The sequence below is a fragment of the Salmo salar genome, chromosome ssa18 (genome assembly GCF_905237065.1).
Source record: "Salmo salar chromosome ssa18, Ssal_v3.1, whole genome shotgun sequence".
Lineage (NCBI taxonomy): Eukaryota > Metazoa > Chordata > Actinopteri > Salmoniformes > Salmonidae > Salmo > Salmo salar.
In genome coordinates, this window is record NC_059459.1 from 7,291,314 (window position 1) to 7,306,647 (window position 15,334).

At 38.4% G+C, this 15,334-nt stretch overlaps 2 protein-coding genes across 7 annotated transcripts in view; both read left to right on the top strand.

Moving 5' to 3' along the window:
* Nucleotides 1-6,796, top strand: part of mypn (myopalladin) — a 53,718-nt gene extending 46,922 nt beyond the window's left edge. For 5 of the 6 annotated variants that reach the window (XM_014154274.2, XM_014154272.2, XM_014154275.2 and 2 more), the window contains 3 exons: nucleotides 243-408; nucleotides 668-801; nucleotides 4,158-6,796. In XM_014154274.2, the coding sequence (XP_014009749.2) occupies nucleotides 243-408; nucleotides 668-801; nucleotides 4,158-4,336 (479 nt within the window). In that variant the 3' untranslated portion in view covers nucleotides 4,337-6,796. The remainder of the gene's footprint in view (nucleotides 1-242; nucleotides 409-667; nucleotides 802-4,157) is intronic. The other variant, XM_014154276.2, reaches the window with a different exon arrangement.
* A 3,824-nt stretch (nucleotides 6,797-10,620) lies between these two features.
* atoh7 (atonal bHLH transcription factor 7) lies at nucleotides 10,621-12,183 on the top strand. The gene has a single exon (XM_014154270.2). The coding sequence runs from the start codon at nucleotides 10,948-10,950 to the stop codon at nucleotides 11,395-11,397; it is 450 nt and encodes a 149-aa protein (XP_014009745.1). The 5' UTR covers nucleotides 10,621-10,947; the 3' UTR covers nucleotides 11,398-12,183.
* The last annotated feature ends 3,151 nt before the right edge of the window (nucleotides 12,184-15,334 follow it).

Sequence of the window (15,334 nt, forward strand, 5' to 3'; positions counted from 1 at the left end):
CGAAACAATGAAGTATTTTCATGAAACCCAAATAGTGTACCACTTGATAACAAATTAGTATTTCATTGTTTATAAAGATTTATAAGCATTTATGATGACTAGGTAATCAGTGATAGCTTTTGAATAAGTACAAAGTCAAAACCATTAATTTGTTGGTATAGTGACGTATGCCATGACAATTAATAAGTAGTAGTAATTAGTAATTGTACATGACAGAGAATAACTATTCTTTGCCCGTTCAGAAAAAGAGATGAAGCAGGCCCCCCAGTTTGTTGAGAAGCTCCAGAACACAGGCATCGCAGAGGGAACCCCCGTCCGACTGGAGTGCAGGGTTCTGGGCATGCCTCCACCTGTTATCTATTGGAAGAAAGACAACGACACCATTCCTCACACCAAGGCCAGAGTCAGGTTAGTATTCCCTAACTAACCTCTCCCCTTTCAGCCAGAAAGGTGACTGCCAATCCTGTAGGTGCACTTATAATCAAACTCATGAAGCCGAGAGGTAACACAAAACCGTGCTTAGCGATGTCGGTGCATGCCAAATTAGCTTCGACTTTTTGAGATTAGAATATTGATGCCTGTTATTCACCAAAAAAAACAAATAGAACACAGTGAATATATACATTTAGAATGATCATTTAATTGAAGAGATGAATTTTGATTCTAGCATACACCAGGATGCCACTGGATATGTTTGCCTCCTGATTCAGCCAACCAGGAAAGAGGATGCTGGCTGGTACACCGTATCAGCAAAGAATGAGGCTGGAATTGTTTCATGCACAGCCAGGCTAGACATCTATGGTGAGTTCAATTCAATACAACTTTCAACAGCTTTCTTTTACCCACCAGTGTTTATTGTGATAGTTTTGAATGAGTTAATAGTTGCTAATGATTGTGCTTAAAGTATATCAAGATATCAAATAAATGCACAATAATACCCAAAGCTACAGTGCCTTCAGAAAGTATTCACGGACCTTGACTTTTCCCACATTTTGATGTGTTACAGCCGGAGTTTAAAATAGATTAATTTGAGATTTTGTGTCACTGGCCTACACACAATAACCCATAATGTCTAAATGGAATTATGGTTTTAGAATTTCTTATACAAATTAATACACAATGAAAAAGTTAAAATGTCTTGAGTCAATAAATATTCAACCCCTTTGTTATGGCAGGCCTAAGTAAGTTCAGGAGTAGAAATGTGCTTAACAAGTCACATAATAAGTTGCATAGACTGTGTGTGCAATAATAGTGTTTAATTAAAAATCTTTTTTAATGACTACCTCATCTCTGTACTCCACACCTACAATTTTCTGTAAGGTCCCTCAGTCAAGCAGTACATTTCAAACACAAATTCAGCCACAAAGACCAGGGAGGTTTTCCAATGCCTCGCAAAGAAGGGCACCTATTGGTAGATGGGAAAAAAGAAAAAAAAGCACACCTTGAATTTCCTTTTGAGCATGGTGAAGTTATTACTTACACTTTGGATGGTGTATCAATACACCCAGTCACTACAAAGATACAGTTGAAGTCGGAAGTTTACATACACTTAGGTTGGAGTCATTAAAACTCGTTTTTAACCACTCCACAAATTTCTTGTTAACAAACTATAGTTTTGGCAAGTCGGTTAGGACATCTACTTTGTGCATGACACAAGTTTCCAACAATTGTTTACAGACAGATTATTTCACTTATAATTCACTGTAACACAATTCCAGTGGGTCAGAGGTTTACATACACTAAGTTGACAGTGCCTTTAAACAGCTTGGAAAATTCCAGAAAATTATGTCATGGCTTTAGAAGCTTCTGATAGGCTAATTGACATCATTTGAGTCAATTGGAGGTGTACCTGTGGATGTATTTCAAGGCCTACCTTCAAACTCAGTGACTCTTCGCTTGATATCATGGGAAAATCTATAGAAATCAGCCGAGACCTCAGAAAACAATTGTAGACCTCCACAAGTCTGGTTCTTCCTTGGGAGCAATTTCCAAATGTCTGAAGGTACCACGTTCATCTGTACAAACAATAGTACGCAAGTATAAACACCATTGGACCACGCAGCCGTCATACCGCTCAGAAAGGAGACGCGTTCTGTCTCCTAGAGATGAACGTACTTTGGTGCGAAAGTGCAAATCAATCCCAGAACAACAGCAAAGGACCTTGTCAAGATGCTGGAGGAAGCAGGTACAAAAGTATCTATATCTACAGTAAAACGAGTCCTATATCGACATAACCTGGAAGGCCGCTCAGCAAGGAAGAAGCCACTGCTCCAAAACCACCATAAAAAAGCCAGACTACAGTTTGCAACTGCACATGGGGACAAAGATCGTACTTTTTGGAGAAATGTCCTCTGGTCTGATGAAACAAAAATAGAACTGTTTGGCCATAATGACCATCGTTATGTTTGGAGGAAAAGGGGGGACGCTTGCAAGCCGAAGAACACCATCCCAACCGTGAAGCACGGGGGTGACAGCATCATGTTGTGGGGGTGCTTTGCTGCAGGTGGGACTGGTGCACTTCACAAAATAGATGGCATCATGAGGACGGAAAATTATCTGGATATATTAAAGCAACATCTCAAGACATCAGTCAGGAGGTTAAAGCTTGGTCGCAAATGGGTCTTCCATATGGACAATGACCCCAAGCATACTTCCAAAGTTGTGGCAAAATGGCTTAAGGACAACAAAGTCAAGATATTGGAGTGGCCATCACAATGCCCTGACCTCAATCCTATAGAAAATTTGTGGGCAGAACTGAAAAAGCGCATGCGAGCAAGGAGGCCTACAAACCTGATTCAGTTACATCAGCTATGTCAGGAGGAATGGGCCAAAATTCACCCAACTTATTGTAGGAAGCTTGTGGAAGGCTACCCGAAATGTTTGACTCAAGTTAAACAAATTAAAGGCATTTCTAACAAATACTAATTGAGTGTATGTAAACTTCTGACCCACTGGGATTGTGATGAAAGAAATAAAAGCTGAACTAAATCAATCTCTCTACTATTATTCTGACATTTCACATTCTTAAAATAAAGTGGTTATCCTAACTGACCTGACAGGGAATTTTTACTAGGATTAAATGTCAGGAATTGTGAAAAACTGAGTTTAAATGTATTTGGCTAAGGTGTACGTAAACTTCCGACTTCAACTATACATGCTTCCTAACTCAGTTGCCGGAGAGGAAGGAAAGCGCTCAGGGATGAGGCCAATGGTGACTTATAAACGTTTAGAGAGTTTAATGGCTGTGATAGGAGAAAACTGAGGATGGATCAACAACATTGTAATTACTTCACAATACCGACCTAAATGACAGAGTGAAATGAAGGAAGCCCGTACAGAATACAAATATGCATCATGTTTTCATAAGGCGCTAAAGTAAAACTGCAAAAAATGTGGCAAAGCAATTAACTATCCTGAATACAAAGCGTTATGTTTGGGGCAAATACAACACATCACTGAGTACCACTCTTCATATTTTCAAGAATGGTGGTGGCTGCATCTTGTTATGGGTATGCTTGTCATTGGTAAGGATTAGGGATTTTTTGTTGTTGATAAAAAATAAACAGAATAGAGCTAAGAAAAGGAAAAATCCTAGAGGAAAACCTAGTTCAGTCTGCTTTCCAACAGACACTGGGAGACAAATTCACCTTTCAGCAGGACAATAACCTAAAACACAAGGCCAAATATACAATGGAGTTGCTTACCAAAACGACGTTGAATGTTCCTGAGTGGCCTACTTACAGTTTTGACTTAAATCGGCTTGAAAATCTATGGCAAGACTTGAAAATGGCTGTCTAGCAGAGATCAACAACCAACTTGGCAGAGCTTGAAGAATGTTTAAAAGAATAATGTGCAAATATTGTACAATCCAGGTGTGCAAAGCTCTTAGACTTAACCAGAAAGCCTCACAGCTGTAATTGCTGCCAAAGGTGACTATAACATGTATTTACTCAGGGCTTTGAATACATACAAATGAGATACATGAAAATGTGCTACATTTTCAAAAAACATGTTTTCACTTTGTCAATATGGGGTATTGTGGTGAGATAAAAAATTGTTTTAATCCATTTTGAATTCAGACTGTAACACAACAAATTTTTGAATAAATCAAGAGGTATGAATACTTTCTGAAGGCACTGTGTCTCTGTTGTCTGCAGCCCAGTGGCATAAGCATGTTCCTCTGCCTATGAAAAAGGCTCCGCGGCAGGGCAGTCGCTATGCAGTGCTGACCGGCCAAGGCCTGGACATCAAATCTGCCTTCCCCACAACGGACAATAGCCCCATCCTGTTCTCCAGCTCCCCTGTGGAGGCACAGCTGGAGAGTGAGGAGCTGTGAGGAGCAGACGTACTTCACCATAGGGTTGTAAAAGTCTGTAAACTTTCCCATAATGCACAGGGTTTTCCGAAATTCCAAAAGTTTAGGAATTTTGTTTGAGAATTTTATCAACCTACTCCACCACCACCACCACCACTCTAATCACTACTGGCCCTTTGAACCTACAAACTACTCTTCTCTGGAGTCTCATAGGGCTGGTTTCCCAGACACAGATTCAGCCAAATCCTGAACTAAAAAGCATGCCCAATAGAGAATCTCCATTGAAAGTGCTTTTAGTTCAAGACTAGGCTTAATTTGTGCCTGGGAAACCGGGTCCCAGAGTTTAGTCTGCTCTACCTCCTAATGACTAATCTACTAGTTCATCTAATCTGTGGTGGCCAGTGGGATGGAAGAGCAGGACTATAATCTTAGCAGTTTGTGTCATCTGATTTGTGTGATACATTTGATGTGATACATTGAAATTACAATGACAAAAACGGTTAGATTTCCAACTGGCAACCTAATGCTTTGTTTGTTTTTCTGCCATTCCTATTGAATTGTATCATTTCATTTTATTCACACAAAACAGACAAACTTGCCAAGTTTTAGTTCACGGCCACCGAGTCAACTATCATCTTTTGATAGGTCTGATTTCTTTATGGTTCATTTTGTTCTACTTTTTGATTAGTTAGTTATATATTGAGAAGGTTGTTGAATGTTGATGATCATGACATCATTTCATCATCATACATTTTCAACCTGTTCTTAATCTTTAGCAAATTGACTGTTTCGTTTGGACATGGTTGTTGTATGGTTTGTTTTTATTTCAAACGTATATATTTGTGGCAAATAAAGATAGTTTTTTTTTTTTTTTTATGTTTATATAAAATATATGTGCATTAAATGTAAATCAAAGAAATACACTAAAGGAAAGCCAAACTGACAAATTAAATTGTACACATGCATACATTGAGTGGGGGAGGTGCTACTCAATATTAGGAATGTGTTCTTAATGTTTTGTACACTCAGTGTGTATAGCAAGTACTATGAATATGACCAGGTGAATCCAGGTGAAAGCTATGATCCCTTATTGATGTCACCTGTTAAATCCACTTCAATCAGTGTAGATGAAGGGGAGGAGACAGGTTAAAGAAGTATTTTTAAGCCTTGAGACAATTGAGACATGGATTGTGTGTGTGCCATTCCGAGGGTGAATGGGCAAGACAAAATATTTAAGTGCCTGGGTTTTTCATGCTCAACAGTTTCCTGTGTGTATCAAGAATGATCCACCACCCTAAGGACATCCAGCCAACTTGACACAACTGTGGGAAGCATTGGTGAACATGGGCCAGCATCCCTGTGGAACGCTTTCGACATCTTGTAGAGTCCATTCCCCGGCGAATTGAGGCTGTTGCAACTCAATATTAGGAAGGTGTCCTTAATGATTTGTACACTCAGTGTATATAGCAAGCTCTACTATGAATATGTCTTTACAATTTGATATCTAGAGTTGGTTCGACAATATGATTGAATTTCCCTTGATGTTCAATTAAAACAGAATATTTCACATCGAATACATGATTTGTAAATGCACACTTTTGCACTGTGGTTCTGTTGTGTTTTGAGTCCATACTGATAGCATATGGAAAAGCAAGTGTAAGCAAAGGATGGCATTTTAGTAGTGCAAAAGCATTGTGCGAAGTGCAAAAAGACCCACTGTAAGCCTCATTATAAACTTGCAGTGTGATTACATTTGAAACTTTTCTGCAAGAATGTGTGTTATAAGGTGGCGATCATTTGACAAGAGTTTAGTCAACCGAACAATACATAAATAGTCACCTCTTTATAACACAGTTTGAAACGAAGCCAGATTGGAATGGGGTTTATGGTCATTTTTGCACTTTGCTCAATGCTTTTGCATTACGAAAATGGCTCTGTTTCTTCTCACTGCCTCATAAATGGATAGTCGTGCTTACAGTAGCTTACAGTACACCAGGAGCCTTATCCAAGGATTGCATTTCAAACACTATCATGATGTTTACTTTACAGAAATGCCTTTTTAAGGTGAGGAATTTGAGCTGCTATTTCTGCTGTATGGAGATAGGTAACTGAATATGTAAGTTATTATATATGAAAAAAACGAAATTCTGACAGCAATTTATGCAATAATGTTCATACAGCAGTATAGTTGTACTTTGAAAAATATAGTCATGTGTTTCAATGTTAGTGGGTCTAGTGATAGGAAAGATATTTGTTTGTTGGTAGGCACATGTGCTTTAACAGAGTTCACTGATAGAATGAAATGTATGTGTGGGAGAAATTATGTTTTGAAGTTTTGATGGAACTGTACACACCCTTGTAGCTAACATGTGATTTTTGAAAAACAGATTAAATGTTTGAACACATATTCAATAAATGTAAAGTTGCACCATGTAAAATAGTTTTTTCCCCTGAGAATAAAGTTATATTTATTCAAAAATATATATATAATGTATATTTTGTACATACATGTGTCTTACACATTATGAATGCATAACATTTTATGGAAATATCTTTAAATTTTATTTATTTTAATTTTACGTAGAATCAGAGTCTAGTAAAATAAAATATATTGTTCCACCTACCTTTAAAAAACATACATCGATCCACTCATTCACAATTGTTATTATTATGGATTATTGACTATTTCATTATCAGCTAGATTCATTTTTATGGAGTATACATTTGAAACATGATAATCAACACATATATCATTTACATTTACCTCTGTTATACAGTACAATAATCCAATTTAATTGGATATCATGCTAGGTCTCAACTACTCTTCCCTTTGGTTTATTGTCAAATATGAGGTGAGATCTTGTTTCAGGCTTATCAGCTTGATATTTACGTATTTTCTTCTGAGACCAATACGCAATTCAAGACAGGAGACAATGCTCAGCTAAGCCAATTAAGCAATGTTAATCACACCAATTAGACTAGCAAAAAAGTTCAAATAGGCATGAAATTACATTCACCTTACTTGACCTAATTACAGTCCCCAGCCTCATTTGACCAGCTGCTACTTGTTGGCTGATTGGTAAATGAACATGTTATACTGGGGTTCGCTACATGGTTGTTATAGTCCTACTGTGTTAAGGTGGTATGAGGGGTGGAAGTGACAAAACCATTATACAATGAATAATTTGATAATGAATTAATCAAAACAAAATTTGATTTAGTCTACTCCATTATTTAATTACTGTACTTTTATTCAAACCATTACTAATTTCAAAATGTTTGTCACGCCCCTCATAAGCCCTGTTTATACCTGGTTCTTGACATCCGTCATATCTTGATCTTGTCTGCAGTCTGCATTCGGATTCTGCTATGAAATAATTTGCATACAGGGAGGGACCCGCAATAGTCTGTATTGCGGACACAGTGGAGGGATAAAAAAAAATGTGTAGACCATGTGTAGACACATTTCTGAAAATGTGGGCACAATCACAATATAGACAAGATCAGGACAGGGCTATAATGGACCCTGTTTCTATCTTTGATTGAACCCTGACGTTTGAGACTCAGGTAATAGGCCCTCTGCTGCGGATATGTCCATGATGAATTGGCTGTGAAGGGACACTTTCTAGTGGTTGGTTTAGGCAAGTAAATGGTCACGTGGTTTCAAGTGCCGTTTTTTAGATAGAAGCCCTGTTTATACCTGGTGCTAACAAGCGTCCTGATCCTGTCCACATTGTTATTGTGCCCACATTTTTAGACAGGTGTAGACGATTAAAAGACGCATTGTGAGTTGATTGTGATCACATCTTCCTGGCCATCTACAGAGGTAGTCAGGAGCCTCGTTTAAACTTGGTGCTAACATGCTCTTAACCATTTCTAAATGATACTTGAGTATATTATTTAATCTAATCAGATTGACGAAGTCTGACCGAACATACTGTAGGCCCCTAATACTGACGTTTTTACACTTTCCCTATTCTTAAACTTCAGAGGCCGTAATCTCCAAGTAGATCTACATGTATCTGGACGGGTCACTCCTTCTTCTGTGACATATGGCTTTTGACAGAGGGGGTAAGCTAGCCACCAGTCCTTGTCAGACAAGCCAATCATACGAATGAGTGGGGAAAACAACCTGGAAGAAATGGAAAGGTCAGAGACTGTCTGAGACATAGGCCACAGACAAGACAAGCAGCAGCTGGCCAACTACATCAATCTGTAATCAATGAACCAAACTGGTTGATGGGATTATATGCCTAATTGCACAGCAAACCAGTCCATCCCCAAAATGACCAAACAGCATGAGCTTGTGTCCATGACCCAATATGACCTAGGCATGAGGCAGCATCTTGGGCATCTAGCAGTAATTCATGATTCATACACAATGCTTCTACACCCTGGTTTTTCTTAATCAAACGTAACAGCATTTGAGTTTCGCGCATAAATCCCTCTCTACAGGCATTAATGTTACACGATCTATTTCAACAAGTAAACACAACGAGAAGAGCTAATAAATATTGACCAGGATTGCTGAAGTCGTTATTCATATGATTTTATGCAGATGTTCTACGTATCTGTTAATGCCATTCAGAAATGACGATTGTCTAACATTTGAGTGCATTTAAAGCTAGCTATAGGCCTACGTGTGAGATGTTGGGATGCACTGTGTGGGTTGGTGTTTAGTTGTGGGTATACGTTTGGATGGAAAGGGAGGGGCTGTTGACCTGGTCAGATTCATCCCTTGATTGTTGGACTCACTTGCACCAGACGGAAAGGATAGACAGTTAAACAAATTATTCTGTCAGTCTCATTTCCTCGCACCACTAGACAGATCAATAATTTATTTCACACATGGTCCCCAGTAAGTACAAGGACACTAATGTATACCACATACTGTGCTTGATTAAGAACACAGCATTGGTAAACAGACCAGCAATAGCCACCCAATATTGGAGCAATCTCTTTTAGTACATTCTATTAAGCCATAGCATTAATGAATATACTTCTTATTTATTAATGTAATGTATGTCCCGTCCCTAACTCTACCAAAAATATCAAATTCAAAACAAAACGTTTCACAAGACCATTAACATATGAGAATATTTTGTGTGTATATGATTTTGTCCTTCTCTAAGTCTTTTTTTATTTTATTAATCCCAGCCGGTGAAAAAGAGCAGCTCAGCAGTGTGTTGTCTAGGAGTCACTCTTAAAACCATTTAAATCCCTGGGGTTAGGGGCCACACTTACACTTACTTCCCTGGGGATAATCTGACTCAGATTATCTGAGATTATCAGTATTATCATTATGAGACCAAGAACGAACCCTGTGATAAGTGAATAAATAAATAAAGTGGTGTTTCCTTGATAAAACTCTCTCTTTGGTACAATGGAGTTGACAGTTTCTCATTTATAGTGACATATTATCCCCAAATGTTCTTTCTAAATGTAGGTATGCAATGCAAATCACAAATACATAATCGATAAACACACAAAAATAATTTTTTAAATCATGATAATAAATAATGTTTAGCAATGAAAATTAATTAACTTTCTAAAGGGAATCTGACAAATTAATATTTGAAAGAAGCTGCATAAAAGCCTCAATAATCTATATTACAACAAATGTCAATAATATTGACTTCAAATTAAGAGTTCCCCTATTTTACATTTAACATCTGTTGTTCCTTCAGCTCTTGTGCAATTAAATTACTCATTTTACTTAAGGGACAAAATAACCTGCTCTTATAATCATTGAATACAATATATGCCATATACAGCAAACAAAGGCCTAATGTAAAAAACAAACAAAAAAAAGATCATGGAAAGTATGACTGCAACATATTGATTTCCTGTTGAATTCAAGTGAACATAAGACTTTAAATTGTTACTTAGAGATTTTCCTTTTATGTCACTGTCTTTACAGTAGTTAGAATTTCAACCAAGATAATCAGCTCTATAGGTTTCCTTGCCAGATGGTCGATTTCTGTGTTTGCAACGCATGGCTGTTAGTAAAGCCATGATGGCTCAGCGTGAAGCCGTGACCATATAGAACAGGCTGACTTAATTGGAATTTCATTAGGGATTTGTTTGCGTTTTTGTGAGTGGGTGTGTGTGTGTGTGTTTGTGTGTCTGCGTTGGTGTCTATCCCAGCAAACAATATTGAGGATGGGGGGAGGGCAATATTGGGGAGGGGGTGAAAGCAATATTGGGGATAGATGGGGGTTATGAGGGATGGGACTCCACCTGCTGCCACCTGTTCATCTCCTCAGTCATATAAAAGCTTGTTCCTCAGTCTCTCCAAGACCAGAGACACAGAAGCTGTTTTGCTGTTTAGGCTTAGCAGAGGACCAACAATCTGGATTAACTTCAAATTGTTCACTTGACATACAGCTTTATCGATATACAGCTTTATTAGAAAAGGACTTTGGACAGCTACCACGACACCAGACCATTTTGGACAGCTACAAGGAGGAACTTTGCAAAATTTGAAAACGTCTTAAAACAGTCTGACGGTTAGTTAACACACCACTTGACTTGGTTGATTCATCGCCACATTTTGGGAGATTTTGGTAACATACAGTTGACGGAACCAGGAGAAAACTTGTGAACTGAATCGTGGAATTGTGACCAAAACCATGGTGTCCCGCCAGCCCAGTTGCACTGGATCCGACTCTGGATCCGAATCTGAGAGTCTGGATTCCAAGTCTGGATCTCCAGAGAAGCATGATGGTTCCACACGGCGGCGGATGGCAGCCAACGCCCGTGAGAGGAAGAGGATGCAGGGGCTGAACACAGCCTTTGACCGTCTCCGTAAAGTGGTCCCCCAGTGGGGCCAGGATAAGCAACTGTCCAAGTACGAGACTCTGCAGATGGCCCTCAGCTACATCATGGCCCTCAGCCGGATCCTGACGGACGCCCAGAAGCGCAAAGCCCCCCACAGACAGTGGCTGGACCTGCAGTTTGACTGTGTGCAGCCAGAGAACTATCAGTGCTTCAGTACTATCAGGTACAGCTCTCCGGTTGAACACGAGTACATGCATTCGTCCTTTCCCTACCAGTACGACGGCCTCCAAGTTCCTACATAGACTGGATGGAAAACTGAAAAACTAGTCATGTGGTTTGAGGTGAACGACAATCTGTACTTGTTTTAATGATGCAGATGTTTTCTCCAACCCAGGAGTCAGTAAATAGATTTGTATTACTTGTATTTATAATTTATTAAAAATATCTATTTATTGACGTTTGTTTATATTTTATGATTATTAAGTTAAGACATACGTTTAATCTAAAATTGTTCCCTAACCAAGCAATTGACAGCTTGTATTGCATTTCAGTGTACTGTACTGCAATAGATTTTGCAAAGAGTTTGTTCCTCTGTAAACTCTTCCCTGGTAAACACAGACATCTTGGCTTTCTCTATTTTCTCTCTCTGTGTATTGTTGGGAAGGGCCCGTAAGCAAGCATTTCACTGTTAGTCTACACCTGTTTTTAACGAAGCATGTGACAAATCAAATTTGATTTGATTTGTATCAAATCTTCCAGATGAGACCCTGACATAATTTTGTGTAATTTATAGTGAATGCGAATCATAGGATTACAAGTGTAGTTATTTGCCCCTATTATTATTGTGTAAAAAAAACAGTGACATTTCAAGACTTTGGTAAGATACATTTTGAATCTATTTTTGTAAATGTAAAACTTTTTGTCATTGTGTCTAGTTAACCTAATGTTCTCTAGCCACGAAATGTAGGCATTTTGGAAATTCTACATGTTTTTTTGTGCTCTTCAGTTTTTCTAAACGATGACCTATACTTTGTTTAATAATAGTTTTTCTACTGAAATAAAAGTTGCTAGCTATTTTATTGAAATTGCTTTTGAGTTGTGTCAACTTTTGTTCTTTTGTACATTTGCACATATTTGATCGTCTCATGGATCCCTTGACCAAGTCAGCAAGCAATGGTTCTCATCCAACAACCATTCTGTTTGGTTTGAGTGGAGACAGACAAAGCAGAGCACTTTACAGGTGAAGGTCAATTTCCATTTAACTGAGCCAGTATTTGTCTATCATCTAATAAGGAGGTAAATTGATTGTTATGGTAACCAATGATAACATATATTTTGGGAATGAAATGTGAATGTACATCCTGTACCCAAAACATCCATTAACCTTAGCCATTTAGCAATTTCTATCTTAATTGCCCCTTCTCATCTATGTTGTATCCCCAGACAACAGGGGGTGCAAAGGGGACCTAAACATTTACAGCATTTCTTTTCTTTTGATGTGTCAGGTTCTAAGTGAGAGTGATGGCGGGTCAGTCTGGTCCTGCACCACCCTGATCAGTGTGCCGTCCTTTTGTCCGGAGCTCCTGTGCCCTGAGATAAAACGGGATTACGTCAATGGTAGACCAACATATGAACAAATAAAAAGGCCTCGTTTCTGGGCCCACAATGTGAGAGAATAGGTGAGAGTGATGTCGTTGAGCTTTTTTTAATGAGTGAAGAACATTAGGCAAATCTAATCAATCGATCATCATCGTCATTAATAATAATGCGTGTCATGTCGTTGATCAACCAATCTTTCATTATCAGAAATGAGCAAAGTGCTAAACAGAATGGTTGAATCAGGACCACTAGGGATTGAGATTATTATTTCACAAATGCCCTGTCAATATTTCGACACCAGAATAAGGAGGTGATGTAGGCCTATACCGTACCTCTGACTCACACCCAATAAATTACATAAATCAGGTCAGTAATAATTCACTAATAACAACAAGTCCCGTATTACTTTAACACAACTGTACAGCGTTACCCCTAGAATGGTCGTATGACCACAACAAACCTGCATTCGTTTGAATACCAAGAATTAGGGATGGAAAAGTGATCGTTAGAAATGCTTAAATGTTGCCATCGTGGTAAAAGCGGCATCTGATTATTGAAGCCTGCGTGCCAGATCCTGCCAAAGGCTCAACCAATGAGGAGATATTAAACTCTATTGTTGGGCAATGGCTGTGCCTAATACGACTGTTCAGGGGCACTGATGCACGGACCTCCATGGCTGGACTCTAACACAGAATCTGTTACTACCACCAATCTCTTCATATAGCATTTTATCCGATAATTATTTCATTTTAAGGGGGGGGGGGGGAATCTGCGATTGCAACTTGCATTTTTTTGACTTGTAAAATAATGCTATATACCCCTTGATTCTTGAAGAATATAACTTACAACTGCCTCCTGAGCTTAGTTAAACTGTTGTACCCCATCAGAATCCAAAAGATAAGCTTGTTTTACATCGATGTTTGTAAACAATGCAATTGTAAACAAACACTGTATAGCCTCAGAACATGAATAATACTATAATTTTGATATAATGGATGCTCAGTCCTTGCATACAGTACATAGCTCTGTCTATGATATTGAATGTGGTTACATTTCTCCACCCCATCCCTCCGGACCGCGGAAGATTGGAGCTATAGCGTGTTTTAAATCCCCCTTAGCGGGGACTGCATTCACGGTAAACGCTGCATATGTCGTCTCAATTGGAGAAAAAAACTCTACATCTCAATCACACTATAACGCGGCGGTCCGGATTGAATGTAGCCCTTTGTTATTGAGCTGCAGATTGTCTCCCCAAAGCCAAAGTCTGTAATATTTCCAGTAATTTCAACTATTGAAATATAGCGTATCCTTAGAGTTTGAGATTAGTACAATTTTTTATTTGACCATACACAAAAATGTGGGCTCTATTATTCCATTGTTTATGTTTCCGTTGTTATGAGACTTGTATAGTTTACGATTATGTTTAGAAAAGTAATGTTTCCCTCTCATGGAATGGCATTCATTGACCACTACAGATATATCATAGAAATCAAAAGATTTGCATGTGAAAATGTCATAGGATGCATGTACATTTAAAAAAATATATATTTTTATTGTGTCCGTTGTTACATTTTTTGGTCGATGGCCCACTCTTTGATGGTATGCATATAAGTGTAGCTATGTCCAGTCTATATTCATTCTCAAAAATAATTTCATTAAAACTAAATTAATCTGATTAACAATTCATTATTTGCTGCTCCAGATGTGTCCTTGAGCAAGGCATTTAACCCTAATTTCCTCGAGGGGCGCCGTATTACTATGGTTGACCCTGTAAAACAACACACTTCACTGCACTTATCCGGTGTATGCGACAATAAAACTTTATTTTTTTCACGGAAGCTTGTCGTTGCAAATGAACCAAGCCAGTGCAAAGATGATTTGATTCATTATTTCATCTCCGAGTGCTCATCCTCAACATACACTAAGTTGTAATGAGTATGTGTATGTGGGATGAGGTAAATTACACAGATGGTCATCGTAATTTAGAAGCTTTGTGGATTGTTTGCAAACTTAATATGATTTTTGACAGTTGGTCAAAAATGTATATGCTAATGAGGTGACCAGGGCCTATTATACTATACGTCTTCGGGCAGGAGATCAGAGGCACACTGCAGCAGCTATATTCTGATGAATTCAGCCACAAGCGTTCAACAGTTGTCAATGGCTCATGTAATTGACATGTAGTCAATGAATCTGTTTAGCGGGAGTTTGTTGCCATTGCGAATGACTGAGTGGATAACAGGCTGTGACATTGGAAAACATCTTATGGAATATGGAAATACTTGAGAGCTACACAGAAACAAACATTAAAAGTGATATATCAGCATTACCTCACATTTTCTAAGGAAAATATGTCATTTTTCATTTGACCAATTTTTTTATGTCAAACAAATCATCACAAACATTTTCTCAGCACCCCTACTGCTGAAGAAAATGAACATGAGAAAAGTGCACAATTCTAATAACTCTGCATAATATGCTGCCTTTTAAAAGAAGAATGAGCATTGTGTCTTATGTATACAATGTTAAACTGGGCAGTTTATTGTGCACAAGAAAGCACCAGCTCCTCCCTCTTCCATGCTTACGTCATTGGCCCTTTAAAGTGATCCCACCGACAGGTTAACAAGCTTGCTAGACTGG